The sequence below is a fragment of the Pezoporus occidentalis genome, unplaced genomic scaffold (genome assembly GCF_034315485.1).
Source record: "Pezoporus occidentalis ecotype Australia unplaced genomic scaffold, CSIRO_AGI_Poc_V1 ctg94, whole genome shotgun sequence".
NCBI lineage: Eukaryota > Metazoa > Chordata > Aves > Psittaciformes > Psittacidae > Pezoporus > Pezoporus occidentalis.
The window spans coordinates 224,408-241,192 of NW_026916304.1; the positions used below are offsets into that span (position 1 = coordinate 224,408).

The 16,785-nt window shown below is 40.9% G+C and overlaps 1 protein-coding gene across 2 annotated transcripts; it reads left to right on the forward strand.

Moving 5' to 3' along the window:
• Window positions 1-316: 316 nt before the first annotated feature.
• Window positions 317-10,201, forward strand: RWDD3 (RWD domain containing 3). 2 transcript variants are annotated; one of them, XM_062606142.1, is made up of 4 exons: window positions 317-849; window positions 7,895-8,379; window positions 9,096-9,211; window positions 9,311-10,201. In XM_062606142.1, exons 1-4 carry the CDS (start codon window positions 813-815, stop codon window positions 9,423-9,425), a joined length of 753 nt encoding a protein of 250 aa, XP_062462126.1. In that variant the 5' UTR covers window positions 317-812; the 3' UTR covers window positions 9,426-10,201. The 2 variants fall into 2 exon arrangements, with proteins under 2 accessions (XP_062462126.1, XP_062462125.1); XM_062606141.1 differs by lacking the exon at window positions 317-849 and adding an exon at window positions 2,284-2,395.
• The last annotated feature ends 6,584 nt before the right edge of the window (window positions 10,202-16,785 follow it).

Sequence of the window (16,785 nt, forward strand, 5' to 3'; positions counted from 1 at the left end):
ATATTTTTATGTATATATTCTATCGAGATATACTTTTGTGAATTCGTTAGCTTGCTTTCAAGAGCCAAAGAGCAGAACTTCATGCAAATGGTGAATTTAACCTCAGAACAAGCCATACAAACATTGGCAGCTTTTAATTTGCAGCATCATTTCTTTGCTAAATGTATTTATTCCAACTTTAAAAAAAAACATGCTTTGGGGCAAAAGAAAAAGATGCTGCAAACTTTTTTACTACCTGTGCTTGAGAATACTGAGGAGAATCATCTCTGTTTTACCGCAATCTCTCACAATTACAGGGGTTGCTTCTCCTCCTGTTGCCTTTAAACTTTTGCCCTTTAGCTTATTTGGAGTGATTTTTAGAGGTTTTCTCTTTGCCATTTTAGGTACAAGCCACTTTTGGGAAAACTTCTGCTATTGCGGCAACACTCGAGAGCTGTTATTGCAGAAATAATAGCTTCTTTCTTTGGTATCTGAAAAATATCAGTGCTGTTTAGCTCTGTTTAAAACAGGTTTAGATGGCAAGAATACCCTTATGGCTGCATTAGAGCTGTCAGCATTGTTGGAGCAGAAAACACAGGACCTGCAATAGTGCCAAAAGGAGGATGTGACTTGTGTTGCAGAGGTGAGGTTATGGGTTCCTTATTAGTCTTTGTCTTGTGACCCCAAAATGGGCAACTGCAGTGGTTTTTAGACTCTTCCTAGTTCTTTAACGCCTTCTAGAGTAATGGTTGCTGAGATGGGAGAGTGGCTGGCATGGAAATGATGGTTAAAAAATGTAGATAGACGTTCCAAATTTACATTTTGTCCCCAAAATGTCTGCCTCCTCTTATTTACCACTCAGGAAAACAGGTACAAACAGATAGTTTTCTCTAAAATCATCAGTGGTTGTCGGCACAGCACCTAATTTATTTGGGCCATAGCTATAGTGAGTGGAAAGCAAAGGATACTACTTTTGCAAATAACACTGGGAAGATGAATCTTATCTGTGATGAAAGGTTGCTTTCTGTTTGTCTTATCAGGCAAAGTGGAAAATGGTGGTATCAGTGGCGTACTGATTTATGACGGGACGCTGGAGCTGCTTTAATACAGGCTGACTCTAAAAAGCATGATGTTCTTCTTAACTTGTATTTGCCACGTTGATAGGAAAGCATCCTTTTAGAGCACTGAATACGGCTGATGTTATTCTATCAAACACTGCAATGTTTGAACAAACCATAGGAAAAAGAAAGAGGGGGAGAATAAGATCTTGAACTCCAATTTAATAATGGTGGAATATGAAGGCCAGGCTGTAACTGTAGAAGTTCATTTCCAATTTAAATATTTAGCATTTTCACCAGTCTGCGAATACAAGGAAATTTATTACATTAAGATGGAATTTAGATCTTTGACATGAAGCTGATATTTTCCTAGCGTGAAAAATATCAGGCTGACATTATACTGTCTCCTTTGATGACTTCCAAATGTCAGAGTGCAGTAACTTATTCATGGGGACCTCAATGTCTTGGGAGAGTGTCAATTTAAAAGACATTTACATCGACTTCTTTTATTTAAACGTGTAAAATGGAATATGCAAAGTGGGTGGGGTTGGGGGTGGAAGACCAGGGCCAAGGAAGTTCTTAATAATAGAATGAGGCACTTTTAAGGCTAATTTCCAGCAGAGCCTCCTCTGACAGTCGGCAGCATGGACTCCTACCTGGCAGTGCTGCTGGTAGCTCCCGTCTTCCCCTCTGTTACGTCCTTCATTCCCCAGCTCAGCACTTCGATGTTTCTTGTTATTTGAACAGAATTTAGGGGATTAAAACTAGCACGATGTATTGTCTAATAAAGGTAAACCACCCTCCCTACCTTTTAAAAGCTATCCGTAATACGGAGATGCCGACTATTGCTTTGGAGGTGATTGTACCTGAGTTGAGGACACCTGTCAGCTAACAGAACTATGGAGCCACAACAGCTGACTATAACCAACGTAAACCTATGTTTTGGTAAAGCTGTATGTACGCGCGTTGACTTCCACACGCCGAGGACGGGCGGGTTATTCCCTTCGGTGTGTTAGAGCAGCCATGAGGAGCCGTACACCCGGAGCGGGGAGCGCGGCGCCGCCTCACACGGCCGCCATGTTTCTGTTCGGCGCTGAGGGAAAGAGCCTCTCCCCGCCGCCGCCTCTGCTGCTGCCCGTTGCCGCTCGGTGCCCCGGAGGCTGCCGGAGCCGAGCGGCACCGTGCGACGAGGCCGCCGCAGGACTCGAAGGGCCCGGCTGCCAGCTGCAGCGTCCCCGACGCCCGGCCCGGCAGGAGGCTCCGCCCCGCCGCCATGTCGGAGCTGGCGCTGGAGGAGCTCTCGGCTCTCGCCGCCATCTACTGCGAGCCGGACGCCTGCGAGGTGCTGGCGGTCTCAGGTGAAGGCGGCCGCGGGTCGTCCTGCTTGGCAGGGTCTCAGCCGGGGGTGATCCGCCCGCTGCCCCACACCGGCCCCGAGGGGAAGCGGCTCACGGGGAGCTGCCCAGCGGGGCAGCGCCGGCTTAGGCGCCTGCTGTTAATGGCAGCGCCAAGGATGGGTCCCTTCCCTCCCGTCCCTGCGTCCTCACTCTTTGTAGGGGACAAATCCCATTGGATCCTGCTCGTTTGTAATTAGCGAGCTTCTTAATCGCAGCTGTTTGTGGTGCACGCTGGAACTTGCAGTAGGTGAAGGGCAGCGGTGGGAATGGGCTGGAGCCTATTGAGGTGAATCATAGAATGGTTTAAATTGGAAAGGACCTTAAAAATCATCCGGTTCCAACCCCCCTGCCATGGTCAGAGAACAAGCATCTCCTGCATGTAACAAGAGTGGGTATTTATCCTGTAGTGTATCGTAGGGGTGCAGCTGCTGCAGTGTGTGAGAAGGTTTGGGTGATCTCTACTTTTCTGGGGGTAAGGTGGTAATCTGGCTCTTACCATGTACCAGATTCTCCAGCTTCAGTGGTGTGGTATGGCTATGGGTTTACAGGGTACTGAGGCTCATCCGTCATGTTTGCTGAGGGTGGGAGCCTGAGGTGTGCAGTGTTTGCTCCCATCCGCTGCTGCCTGCTGGTCACATAGGGTGAAAGAGATGACTTTCAACAATGCTGCAAAGATGGTCCTCCATCGAGGGACAGTAAATCTCAATAGTTCCAACAGCAGTTACTTAAGGAAGCATCAGGTGGGATATGTGAGTGTTGCGGGTCTGTTCAGATAAAGAGCATAAGTAGATGGGAACTCTCATCTGTATTTGTTGTAGATACACACAGATAATGTGCATATGCTATTGTAGAGAACATGCTATGACCATATATTTTCTATGATAGATGTGATTCTCTGTGATACTGCATTAACATTTAGCTTACAGTCATATACCATATATAGCCGTAAACTAACACACAAGAAGTGTCACCTCAACATGAGGAAGGGCTGCTTTACGTGAGGGTGTCAGGGCCCTGGCACAGGCTGCCCAGGGGGTTGTGGAGTCTGCCGCTCTGGAGCCATCCCAAAAACACTGGGACATGTTTCTGTGTGCCCCACTCTGGGTGGCCCTGCTTGAGCAGGGGGGTTGGACTGGATGATCTCCAGAGATCCCTGCCAACCTCAACCATTCTGTGATGCTGTAAAAGTCACTGTGGTATAAAATAACGTGGCTGCTTTTGACTCACTTGAACAAAAAAATCACTAGGACATTAACTGAATAAACCTCAAACTTGTGTTTAAAAACAGTTGAACTAGATTTGCACAGAACAAAGTGGTGATTTGAAAAGAGGACTTTGTGCACAGACAGCCTGAGAGGGATGAAGGCGTGAGTGTCTGCATGGAGCACAAGTAACTGGCATAATCTAAAAGCAGGATTGCTTTGTGTCTAGCTTTCCATGACACACCTCTTGCTCCAGTGTCGGCTTGTAATTCTGCCATTTTAGTTGGAGATTGGGGTTATTTTAGAGTTGTATTTTTAAAACCCAACTGATGAAATGTTTCAAGGGAGTTTTATTTTCTTAAAAGTCAAGAAGTTCAGGGCTGTTATTTCAGGCGTCATTTGAAAATACAACATCCAGGCCTAACAGACGTTTTACTTTAAAACGTGAACATATCTGAGCATTGCATATGCACGTCTGTTCCTCCAAAGCTGTTACAGAAATATGTGTGCATCCTTCTCTCTGCTTCATATGCAGGAAAATGGGCTTGTGCTTAAGTTACTGGGATGTAAAAGGCTTAGAAACCTTCCTGGAACGTAAAGGGAAGTGCCACAAGGGCACAGCAGGAACAGGCTGTTGTATTTATATTGATAGTATGTGACCTTGCAAGGCCTTTAGCCAGGCTGTGCTCATGATATGTTAGGATCATGTATATTTGGTTGTTTTCCATTGTTTTCTGCTGGAATAGCAAAGATTATTTACAAGAATGATTATGGGTAGTTTTCTTACTTCGGGAATTTACTTCTTGTTTGCATTGGAGCTGCATGATCCTTTAGTTTGTATACTGCTAACTCACCTTTGCTTTATGTCTTCAAACCATACAAATTGTCATTGACAAACAGTACACAGAAGCAACTTCCAGTAAGGCTGTTACGTTATGCTGTCTCTAATACATTAAGAGTAATTTGTATGTAGACCCGCAGCATCAAAAACGAGGCTGTTGGGGACTTACAGGTTTGAGGAATGTAGGAAAATGCTTTTGTGTGTCTCTTGGTAAGCTAAAAACTTTGGTTTTCTGGAATTGAATAATTAAAGTATTCAGAATGTAAAATGTGTTTTTATCAAAAACAGTGTGTTGCTGCATTTAAATAAACTAATTACAGCATATCTTCTTTACCTTCCATATCTATTTACAAAGATCAGTGTTACAGATGGAAATCCGTAATGTACTTGTTAATCTGTTCTCTTCTGCTTTGCTCACCAAGCTTCCTATAAAAATATATATTCGAAGCGTGTACGTTAGAAGGTGCCATTTTCTGAATGTAAAAATAGACTGCATGTGTTGCATAAAATGCCTTTGGGCAGGAGAGGAGGGGGATATCTGTCTGCTTGACATGGAACATAAGAAAAAATCTCAAGGATGCTAGAGCTAAATATACTGATAAGCATGCAGCCATGGGGAAAATGAGTTAAAATTCATGGAGTTCAGTCTTACTAGCACATTAAATGCCAGCAGAATGGTCATACCCAAGCTTTTACTTCAGAAATCATCACTGTTTCGCTGGGAAGACAACTCAAACCTGGTAGCTTGTGCAAACAAAGGAGGTACTGCTCCAGAGCCTCATTATGCGGGGTGCTCTGCTCTTTGTTCTGCCAGGCGCCTGCAGTGCTGGTGCAGAAAATGGGATGGACGCTGGGGTGGTGACATAAACTTTAGATACTGTGGTGACATAAGCTTTAGGTGCTGTAGCCCCACAGACGTTTCAAACCAATTCTCCTTGTCAGAAGTAAGTCCGAAGCAGATGTAAATGAGCATGGCTCAGGGTGATACACACACCTTGGGATTCAAGGCCGCTCTGCTTCCTTCGGGTTAGTTCATCATCACAGGGAGAGAAAGGTGTGAGATTGTTGCAGGCTTAAAGATAAGATCGCTGCAACAGGAGGCCCTTGCCAAAGGGGCAAGGCTGGCCTGTCTGTTTATCCCTTAGTTACTTCAGAGTTGGTGAGATCTGGTAAGACAAACTAGTGAAAAAACCCGAGGAGGATTATCAGATTATCAGGTGTTTTTCTGTCACTGTAATTAAGCTGGCAGTAGTGTTCTTCAGCTCATTTATAGGCTGTGCAGTTTTACAATTCTTGGCAACATGGTTTAAAATGAAGTGATTCACAGGCAGGGATATAATCATATTGTTCAGCCAAAGGCAGCTTGGCTGTGTACCTGGTGTGGCTGCCCTATGCAAGGGGCAGCTCAAGGGGGTGGGTAACAGGCACTCTATGTGTTTAGAGACCCTCCGTGGTGGTCAGGAGGGTGCTGGGGGTCCCAGAAGGTGCAGTGCAGGCTTTTCTTGCGTGTGAGGTTATGTGTACCGAGCCTACCCTATTGACAGAGGAATTGCACTATTACAGAGCATTGCTGCTGCCCACTAAGAAACGTTTGTCAGGGCAACAGAAGACACAGACTGGAACAGGAAGGCTTAAGGTCCTCGTGCATAGTTACTCCCAGGGGAGCAAGGGCTGCTTGCTGCCAGATGCTGTGGAAACTGGAGTCTCTCCTAAGGCAGGTGCATTTTTGGGGAATAAACTTGCCTTAAAAATAATCTGGAACCTTTCATAGCATCTTAGAAGGCTGGAAACCACCTCCTCATGGCAGCGAATGAGGCTTTGATGTGTAGTGCCTGTAGGTATGGGTATGGTTGGGTGCAATTTCATTTAGTTCACTGGGTTCACATCTACTGCTTTCAGCACTGGATTTGACTCTGTTTAGGTAGCAATGGTTTGCAGGTGTTTGCTTCATGGTAACATTAGAGTTTGATTATTGGGTTTTGAGGGTTTGCTTATTTCATTTGGTGACTGCGCTGACCTAGAAAAAGTTCTTCCTAGGACCCTGGAAGGCGGTTTGGAAACAGGCCCTTGGCTAAGCTCTCTAAAGTGCTTCTGTCTGTTCAAGTCACTTTTAGCTTCTTTCACTTATTTAGTGGGGTTCAAATAGAAAATCAGAGAGAGCACCGAGGTTGGTTAACAGCATCAGCAATACTAAAACATAATTCAAATGACTGTCATGTAAAGGAAGGTAAGATAAGGTAGAGGGAGAAGAAGGCAACTCACTTCAAAAGAGCTCCTCTGAAACTCAGCTCTACTCTAATCTGCCTTTCAGATCTGGCTTCTCCTGCCCTCATAGAATGAAGCAACCAGACATTTTAGCTGTTTCTTTAAAGGAAAGGGGTGAAGCAGAGAACATCTGAAGAAGATCCTCTTTTATCTGATACCCTGTTTCTTCATGTCAGAGGACCAAAAGTAGGTTAGATCTTTGTGCCCACTTTTCACTTGATGAGGTTTTGTATTGTTTTTCTATGAATCGTGTTTTAGTCAAGAAGGTTTTATGGCAGGAATTACCATACATAACTTTCATATTCAGCATCTTTGATATGTGATTTGTCAGGAGAATGCCTTCTGCCCTTCCTGCTACATACTGTATGTATCTCTTTCACTCTGAAAATAATTCTAGTCTAAAGTAGACCAACAACAGGTTTTGAGTAGATATGTGGGTGTATACACATATGTGTATGTAAGTATATACATATATATGCATGTATGTAGCATCTCAGATCAGATGTACAACAGATGTTACTATGTCAGTTCAACTGTTGCACATGTAGAGAAGTTGGCAGAACAGAATTAAGTGGATTTTATCTGAAAGTTGTAGGCAACAAAGAATCTTCATTTTTTTATATTCCAAGTCTCTCTTTAGTGTGGAACTGCTTCTGAGCAGTTGTCTTAAAAAATACTCAGTGCAAGTCTATATGCTTTGCACTCATACTGGTGTTAGAAGTTTTACAGATTTCTCTAGGAGCAAAGCTAGGGCAGTGCTGAGTCCATCCAGAAGAGTCTCTATTTTCAGTTGTCCTCACTGCTGCTGTTGAGCTGTAGAAGCTGACTTACGTGTTTCTGAGAGAAGCAGTTCTTTATTACTGGCTTGCCTAGACTTTGAAAGAGCCAAAAGGTGTGAATGCTTTTCAGAATGTGTTAATAACTTTCCTTCTAGTATGATATGGAAGTGTTTCATTTCAGGATTCCCTGCAAGTCTAGCTTGAGCCATTGGCAGCAACCTCCCACCCTGCAAAATAACCCCCACACCCCTTATTTTATATAGACTGGCAGTCACTTGAGTTGAACTGTTAAAGAAAATGCCATGGATTAATAATACATATGTGTTTCAACTAAAAGCAGTCTGTTCATGTTGATTTTTCTTATTCTTTCTAGAGACGCATGGAATCACATTTCAGATTCAAATCAGTGTGAAAGAACTACTGGATACAGATGTACTCTTAAAGCTGTTATTTCATTTACCAGTCAGTTATCCATCGACTCTACCAGATATTTCTGTTAGCTCAGCCCAGCTTACAAGGGCCCAATGTATGGATGTGAAAGAGAAATTACTTGAACAAGCAAAGAAGCATCTTTCTGAACCCATGGTACATGATCTGATTCTTTGGATACAGCAGCATCTTAAATATGTCATTAAGCAATCAGCAACAGTTTGCCATGAAAAAACTACTTTGTCAAAAGAGAAGAGTACAGAGGACGGAATCTGGATGCTCCTTTTGCATTTAGATCACATGAGAGCCAAGGCAAAATACGTCAGAACTGTGGAAAAATGGGCTTTGGATCTAAGGCTGACTGGAAGACTGATGTTCATGGGCAAGATAATATTGATTCTTCTTCAGGGTGACAGGAGCAACATTAAGGTGCAGGAACAATGACTGTTGACTAGTTCTATTGATTTACCACTGAAACCTATGCATCTGAATATTTTGTGTGTGTTTTTCTAAGATTAACAATTTGGAAGCAAATTGATCATTAGGAGAATAGGAGGGCACAGCAACTTCATTCTGTATTTAAGGAAAAAAAGGTATTCTGTGAGAAAGAAACCAGTGATACCTGTAGACCTGTGACCTGTATCACTTTGCTTCCCACTGTAGTTAGACCTCTATATTCCCTGCGTATCCTGATTGTAATATGCCTAGGTTCAGTCTCCTGAATGTCCCAAATGCCTCAGAAAACAAAAAATTTGTGATTAGAAACAAATAGCAGATATATTTCTAGGTCATTACTGTTTCTTTTCTTGCCCTAGACCACATGGTGCTCCTGGTGCACACCTGGGCTTTGAACTTCTGTCTGTATTTAAGAACTCCCACTGCATTAGGCAGCTTTTTGTGGTGATATTAAAGGAGAATGTTTAGTCTTTTCAAACTCATGTTCTCTACATCACTGAAGACTGTATGTAACTTCAAGCTGATGACTAGGAATGGTCATGCACTTTATGGGATGGGCACTTTGAAAATTTGGTTGCTATGTGTTGAAAAAAAACCCTGTATGTTTTGTATAGATTTTTGCATTTTACTCAACCTCAGAGTTACTAAGGTGACATTTAATATTTTACTCTTTTTTTTTTTTCACTTAGGAGTACTTGGTTCTTCAGAAAACTTCTAAGGTAGATGTGGACTCAAGCGGAAAGAAATGCAAAGAGAAAATGATTAGTGTACTGTGTGAGAAAAAATTACAGGCACAGCAGAAAAGGTATAATGTAGTAGTGTTGTGGATAGAAAAGTAACGGAGTTGAGAATTACATTCTGACAAATCTGGGCATCTTCATGAGTTACCGTTTTACAATTTCAGGTTTCAGACGTTTGAAGTCAAAGAATATTCAACACTGGATGAGCTGCGAAAGGAATTTGAGAACTCAGGACTTACAACTCTTTTCTTGGAGTTTGTGCCTCCTCTCTTGAAATAGAATTAAAAGAAAGCACTGGACCGTTGAGCAAACCAGTAGTAAACTGCAGGTGCTGATGGAAGATAAAATGTCTAATTTGGCAAACAACATTAAAGCTTTTCTGCAAAAGATGCCGGAAGTAGCCATCCTCTTGCAAGAAGGAGAATTCATACATTAAGAACAGATAATTTCTTGACCTTTATGTACTGATAACTTATTCCAAGGAATGTGAAATTAATTGTGATAACTGCATGGTTAAGTGTGAGAGAATGGGGAAGAAATCATGTTAAAATAATAGTCTTTTAGTTAGAATCAGTTTGCAAGCCCTGTTTTTCAGTGTTTTGAGTTTTGTCTCACGGTGGTGGTTTTTCATAATGGCCTGCTAGAAAGCATGATTAGTTTTGCTTTGAAAACTTACATGAGGATATTTCTATAAAAAGAGAATCAAACACAGATTTTAATATGAGGACAACATATTCTTAATATCGCTTAGGAGTTCATCTGCTAACTTTCCCTTCTCCATTTATTTGATTATAAATGCTAGACGGTTGATGTAAAGGAAAAAGTCATGTCACTTGTGGCCTGAAAACACTTCAAGTGTCATTTTGAATGTTAGTTCTTGTTCTAAAATGCACAAAAACACCTAAGTGGAGAATTGAAATTGATTAAAAACCTAAGGTAAAGGCAATTGTAGTATTTTCTTTGATAGTTGACAGATTCCTTTTTGCGCTTGATCTGGTTTTACTGTCTGTGCATCTGTAGATAACTTGATGGAATTAAAATGTCAGAGCAGTCTATATACAGACTTCAGTCTTGTGCCTCTCAAGACTTCTGTCAAGTCTCTGTCATTTGAGAAGCTGGTAAGTGCTATAGCCTCTTACAATTTCCTCACCTTTAGCTTTTGTACAAATTAAGTCATGCAAGATCAAGTTTGCCATGGGAAAATTGGATACTTACTTCTAATTAATGTCCTTTGGTTTCTGTTTTACCTGATACCATTCTCTAGCAAGGCTAGATAAATTGTCCAGTAGTAGACACTTTGTCAGTAACTAGCAATGCCATTTCAATTTGTTTTAGCATGTAGCTGAACGTGTGCTTTACTGCTCTCTAAAACTCACTCCTAAAAACCAAATATCTCATGTATTCTTTGTTAACTGAATAGATTTGATCAATACAGTGTAAACCAGTTTCTCTCTGCTGTACAGGGGGAAGACTGGTACAATTTGGTTAGTTCCTCTAGTGTGGTCTGGCAAATCATTAGGTAAGACACTGTGATTTCCAGTTTCATACTCAGCCCATGCAGTCATATCTCTGTATGTACACTAGAAAAGCAGCTAAAGCGACCTATAAGAATTTGTAGGTTTTACTATTTGTGATATCAAATGCAAAACGAGTTGTAGGCTGTTTGAGGGTTTCTTAGTTTTTGAGGAGTTTGGTAATTTTCCTTATACAGAGTGTCTCAGATACTTACGTTGCATGTTATTTTTTGCACTGAGGTGTATTTAATGAGAGAGTAGGAAAAGGTCTTCTTAATGAGGCTTTTATGTGTAGCACATAGAGTACTTCAGGCACAGTAGAAACCAGACTGGGTTAAACAGGTTTTACAAATCTGTTCTATTTTGAGATGACTTCTGGAGACAAAGTGGAATTTCTATCACTTTAAATGAATGTGCAGATGAAATTTCACTTTTCTAAAGAAGAATAAAACTGAAGTATATTTCAAATATTAAAATAATATGTATTTTAAATTATAGTTTTCAGAATTGAGCTGTTCTCAGTTAAAATATCTGTGCTGAAAAACCGTGTGTCAGTGGAGTATAAGCCTTGAGAAGATGCAGAGGTGCTCTCCTTACTGTGTGTGATAGATCTGAAATGTACAGTGTAAGAAAGCGTCATCAGTGTCTCTCTGCAAATCATAATGTTGTAAGGTTTTGCCAGATGGATTTTTTTTCCTCAGCCAGATCTTTACTTTAAAATGCTCCACTCTTCTGGAAAGAGAATAGCAAGGTACTTCAGAACAAATCCTCTATCACAATCTTAGCCATTAAAGTCCAGCTGGGGCCTTATCCAGCATGCGTATCAATCAATTGCATATGCTTGCTGCTGATATGGGGTGAATAGCATACCTAACCATGTGATCCCAAACTGCATGTGACTGCAGAAATAGCTGAGGCACACAGTTGTTACGGTTACCTTTCTAGCAAGATCAGATGGAGATTGTCCAAACTGTTCCTTCCTACTGTCCAAGCTATTGCAATACTGCATAAGAAAAGGTGTTTGTAGGGTCAGTGGTTGCCAGTTCCACTTCGATATAAGCTCATGTATTTTCTTGAATATTGTTGCCTGATGGCTTCTTGGTGAATTGTTTGGTCAGAGCCAGCGTTCTACAACAGCCAAGTGAAAAAAGCAAATTACAATTAGGTAAGTTGTAGTTTCTTCTGTCTGCGCTCATCTTCTTACCAGATGAAGTTGTTCTAAGAAGCTGGATAATTTCTGTGTTTCAGGAGTTGTAAAAAGCAGTTTATACAATGGACTTTTATCATAGTTGAATGTGCTACTCACTAACATACATTGGACAAATCAAGTCCAGTGTAGGAAAGGACTGGAGGTTTTTTGCTTTGCTTTGATTTGCTGCAGGAGAATTACAACTCTGATCAGCTTGATACAGTTCAGACAGCAGAGAACGTGAAAACTGATGACAGTCTGATTCTGTCAAAGCAAATGCTTTTGCCTACCTGTCAATCAGTCACTTAGTTTGAAGGGTAGGGGGAAATCTTGTGTTCAGACAAGTTAACAAATACATTTAGAGGTTGTTCTTTTGGAATGATGTTGCAGCTGTCTGTTCATTGAGAGTTTGTTTGCATTTTTTGTAAGAAGAGATGGGCAAGCTTCTGAGCCCGTGAGGCACAAAAGTCATCAAGATGCATGCTGTGGTGCATGTTCCTGCCCTCCAAGGGAACTGAAGCAGACGCAGGGGAACAATACCCATGGAAACAAAGTCCTGAGAATCCTTTAAAGAATGCCTATCAGTGTCTAAAAAGTTAGTGAAGTGTATACAGCTGTTGGAATCAGACAACTCAATTGCAAGGAAAAAGCAACCCATGAAGACAAAGAAGTGGTTTAGCACATAAAAAGCTAGCTTTCTTGTGGATATTGTATTACAAATAGTTCCTTTAACAGCATAGTTAGTAAAGCCTTGCTTCCTGTGGACTTTCTTGCCGAAGACACACGCATGATGGTGCTCTCCCAGGTGAGTTCATATTGATTGTGTTCTCTGCAGAAATCATTACAGTCTCAGTAGCATTTTTCTTCACTGCTACCTGTTTTCATCAAAGCTGTAGGTACTTGTTTTTTTTTCAGGCTGTTAACCTCTCAGTTCAATTGAAAGGAGTTAAAAAGTTGAAGAATTGTGTAGTGTAAGTGTAGTTTCCTTTGAAAATCAGGCAGAAATGAAAGCAGTTGCAATAGGACTGACAACTTGAAGAACCAAGGTTTTAGGACAAAACTGAGGTTTGCTTGGTCCTTTTCAATCCCTTGGCTTATTAAGTGTGAAGAAAACTCTAAACCCAACATCATCCCTATTTGCCCAGGTTTTTTTTTGCACAAATACATCACAACCAAAGCATCCATTCTGACCCTGGAGAGACGTGCTGCTTTTGTGGGAGGGTGTGCTAAACAGCAGTTGAATGAATGCCTTGGGTAAGCATCTGCAAGTCTCTAGAAGAGGTAGCCCTGGCTGTGTCGGGCAGGTTTGTTGGAGAACTGTTCACTTTTTCTCCTCCTTTCTTATGATCATGAGTGGTTCATGTATGTCTGTATTTTTTCCATAGTGTGAGAATAAGGATGCTCTGGTCATCTCTGGTCATCTGAGGAGCATGTCTGTTATTACCCTTTATGTGGCAAGTGTAAACTGGAGTGACTGAAAGGACAACATGAAGTTCAGGTAATTTTTACTATTACGTGTAACATCAAGTCTTGGAGCTACTACACCAGGAGAATGATGTCTGTGGAAACAAGGACATTGGAGTGCTAACAGATTAAATTACTCGATTCTGCAAGAAATCAAAATTTCTCCTTATTATTGCTTTTATTATCATCTCTTGGGAAGAAACTTTTATGAGCAGCCCATACAGTGAAGTAGCCTACCATTCAGGAGAATGGCATAACAGTTGGACTTGATCTTCAGGGTTTTTTCCAGTCTAGCTGATTCTGTGATAACTTCAGTGGAAGTAATGCAAAGTTCCAGAGAAGGGGAACACTTTTAATGGGGGGGTGTCATCACTGTTGGGAATTCACCAACTTCTTTTACTTACTCAGTCTCATTAAGATTATAATTCTTGCACCCTGCCCCTAACCCCCCTCAATATTTGTTAGTTGCTATTACAGGGAGGATGAGACCCTGAAAGAACTCATAGATGAAAATCCTTGATATAATCTATTAAAAAAATGGAGAGCAGATTGGATTGTTTTGTGAATAAGGCTGATTTTGGGGGTTTGTAGTTCTATCTCACTTTCCTATAAGATGATTATTTGCTGCTTATTTATAGTTTAATAAGTTTAATGGATGATTTAAAACCAAGTGTCCCTGGATCTGTTCAGCTTTATCTATGAAAATACGAACCTAATCATGTTATAGTTCATTTGAAATCAGATGATGAAATGGTGCATTCACTGTATTTCTGCCAGAGTTTGAGACTAAAATTGCTTATATTATGAAATAGTGCCATTTCTGGAATCAACTTTCATATATTTTATAGTAATATTAAGCATTATCATGCTGTCTCTGTGTGGAACACATGCAACACTGGCAGCACTCTGTTCTGGTTTTCTATTTTAAATGTATGCTTAATTTTATGTTATGCAAGAGTTATTGTTTATCTGCTTAATTATAGACATAAATGGAACTTGAAAAGTAAATGTGCTAATAGCATTTTGCAGTTACTGTTCTGTGCTATTTTCATATATTGGCTTTTATATTAGTTTGTGTTTTCTAACCTCCAAGCATTAACCTGCAGTGAAGAGAACTCTTCAGTGACAGAAAAATTTATGTAAAAGACATTAATTTAAGGGATTCTTTAGACTCTAAAAATTAATCCATTCATATTTTTCAGTCAATTATGCATTCAGGTGCTTTAATTTTATGCTAATCAGGTAAGAATAATTGCTCTTTTGATTTTCTTTGTGCTTATTAATATAATACAAATAATCTGTTTGTATCCTGCATTAGAACATAGCTGATCATGGAAATGGGGTCACTATTTTATTAGTATTTCCCATTATAAATACCTATGACTCATGATATGTATGCATTGTTATCTACTGCAACGTGAATGCAAAGTGTCACTTTAGGATGAAGCTTGATAGAAAAGATCTCTGCATGAGAACAACTCTACTTTGGGCTGCTTCTCCTACTGTCACCTTTTACATTCCTGCAAACGAGATAAGGAGACTGATTTCTATAGGAAGTAGTCAACTGATCCCAGTTCTTTTGAGCTGAACTTAACAGGCCAACTCACTGTGTTACATACACTAGATCTTGATACCTGCTGGTTGGTGGTGGAGTACTCTCCAGGCCTTTTGCTTTTGGCAACATCTAATTACTCTTAGCAATTAGTTGGCTAATTCTTGATGTAGAGAATTGAGGGAGCTAATCTCACCTATGCAGAAAGCATTTGACTGCTGCTTGATGGAGCTTTACATCAGGAGAGATGCCTGGGATTCATTTGGTGTTAGTGCCAGGGGCTGGTAGCCTAAAGTTTACCCTTGCTCTAGTCACAGAGCAAAATTAGGGTCATTTTTATGCCTGAAGGTGCTAAAATCAATGTACCTTTACTGTTCTTGGGATGCACTCAGGAAAAAAAATCAGTGCAACATGATTCTATTGGTCTCTGATCTATCACTAATCTGTAGTAGCATAGAGAAGCAAGGTACATCTTTATGGGTGTTGATGCTATGAGTACCTCTCAGTTAAGATAATATAAAAAACAGTTCTTTTTTAAAGTAAGATAACTGAGTTACTTGTGAGAACAGTGTCCACGTGAGATGCTGAACAGAAGCTGAGCTGTACAGATACAGCTATGCCAGAGGCTCATTTTTATTTGGTAGAAGTGGCAGTGTTAGAAAGGAACAGGCAGCAGTAAGGACACTGGTGATGTGGCTCTTGGAGAAAGCAAAATAGAAGTCTTTTTGGATTGAACTCTCTGAAAAGAGATTTGGGAATATGAGCAAAGAGATTGTTACGGGATCCAAGCTTCAAGTAGAAATGCCTGGAATAAATACACAGCTTCACTGTAATTTTCTCTTTTTAGCAGGAACTGTGTGTAGAACTGAGAACAAGTAATGGAGGTTTTCCTGGGTGTAGAGGTGACTAACTGCACTCGAGAGCTGTAGGCTGTCTGCAAAGGAATTAGAGCAATTCCTAGAAACTTTCCTCAAATGACCCAGGGATGACAGAGGCCGTGTTGAGGCAACAACCTCCAGAAATCTTCTAAAACTGGGAAACCAGGCTATGGGAGCTCCATGTGGTTGGGAAGATGGATGGAAGAAGTGACCAGCAGCTCCCAGGATCACATTATCTTCAAATATGGGCATTATGGAAAGTAAGGACTAAGAGGGTTGACAAATCACTTTCAGGGGAAAATGATGTCTGTTCATACATGGAACCAGAGAACACAGGTAAGTGTTTATGAGACTTCTTCTGCATTGGTATCATAGAGATACGGTGTGGTCCTTGCTCAAATAGTGCATAATGTCTTGGGATGTGGAGCTGAAATACAAGAATCAGTTTGGATTATAATAGTCAGTGGCATTACAAGCTTTAAGTGCTGCAGACCTGTTCTGGATCAAGGGTTTGCTATGGGATTAAGAACCACCATGTAAGTATGGGTTAGACAGGGCACATCTAGTAAGAGCAAAACTGGGAGGGAAAGAAAATACTCCACTGGAATGGCTACAAGAATTCCAGGAAATTGGGTTTCTGAGGCGCTGGTATAGCAAAGGAGAACTTCTTTTCTTACCTTTGCACAAACAAGGAGCTGAATGCTAGAAACTCAGCTGTTGTGAGGATGTCACTCAGAGTTTCTGAGCTGTGCGGTATCTGGAGCTTGGCACAGAGCGTGTGTCTTCCTTGCTGGCCATGCACCAGATTGATCTCGGCAGAGAGGGTTTCTGTTATTCCTACAATACTCATTATTAAAAGATGCTCCCGGTTTCATTCAGACTCTTTCTGAAGAATCAGGGGAATGCTTTTTAAAGCACGTAAAGGAACAGTAGTAAAACCTCAGGGGAGGCTGCTCATTTACCCACAGGAGCTCTGGTACTGTCTCAGAAATACTTATTTAACTGATCAAATCTATTGGAAAAGGTTAATTGAAACCATATA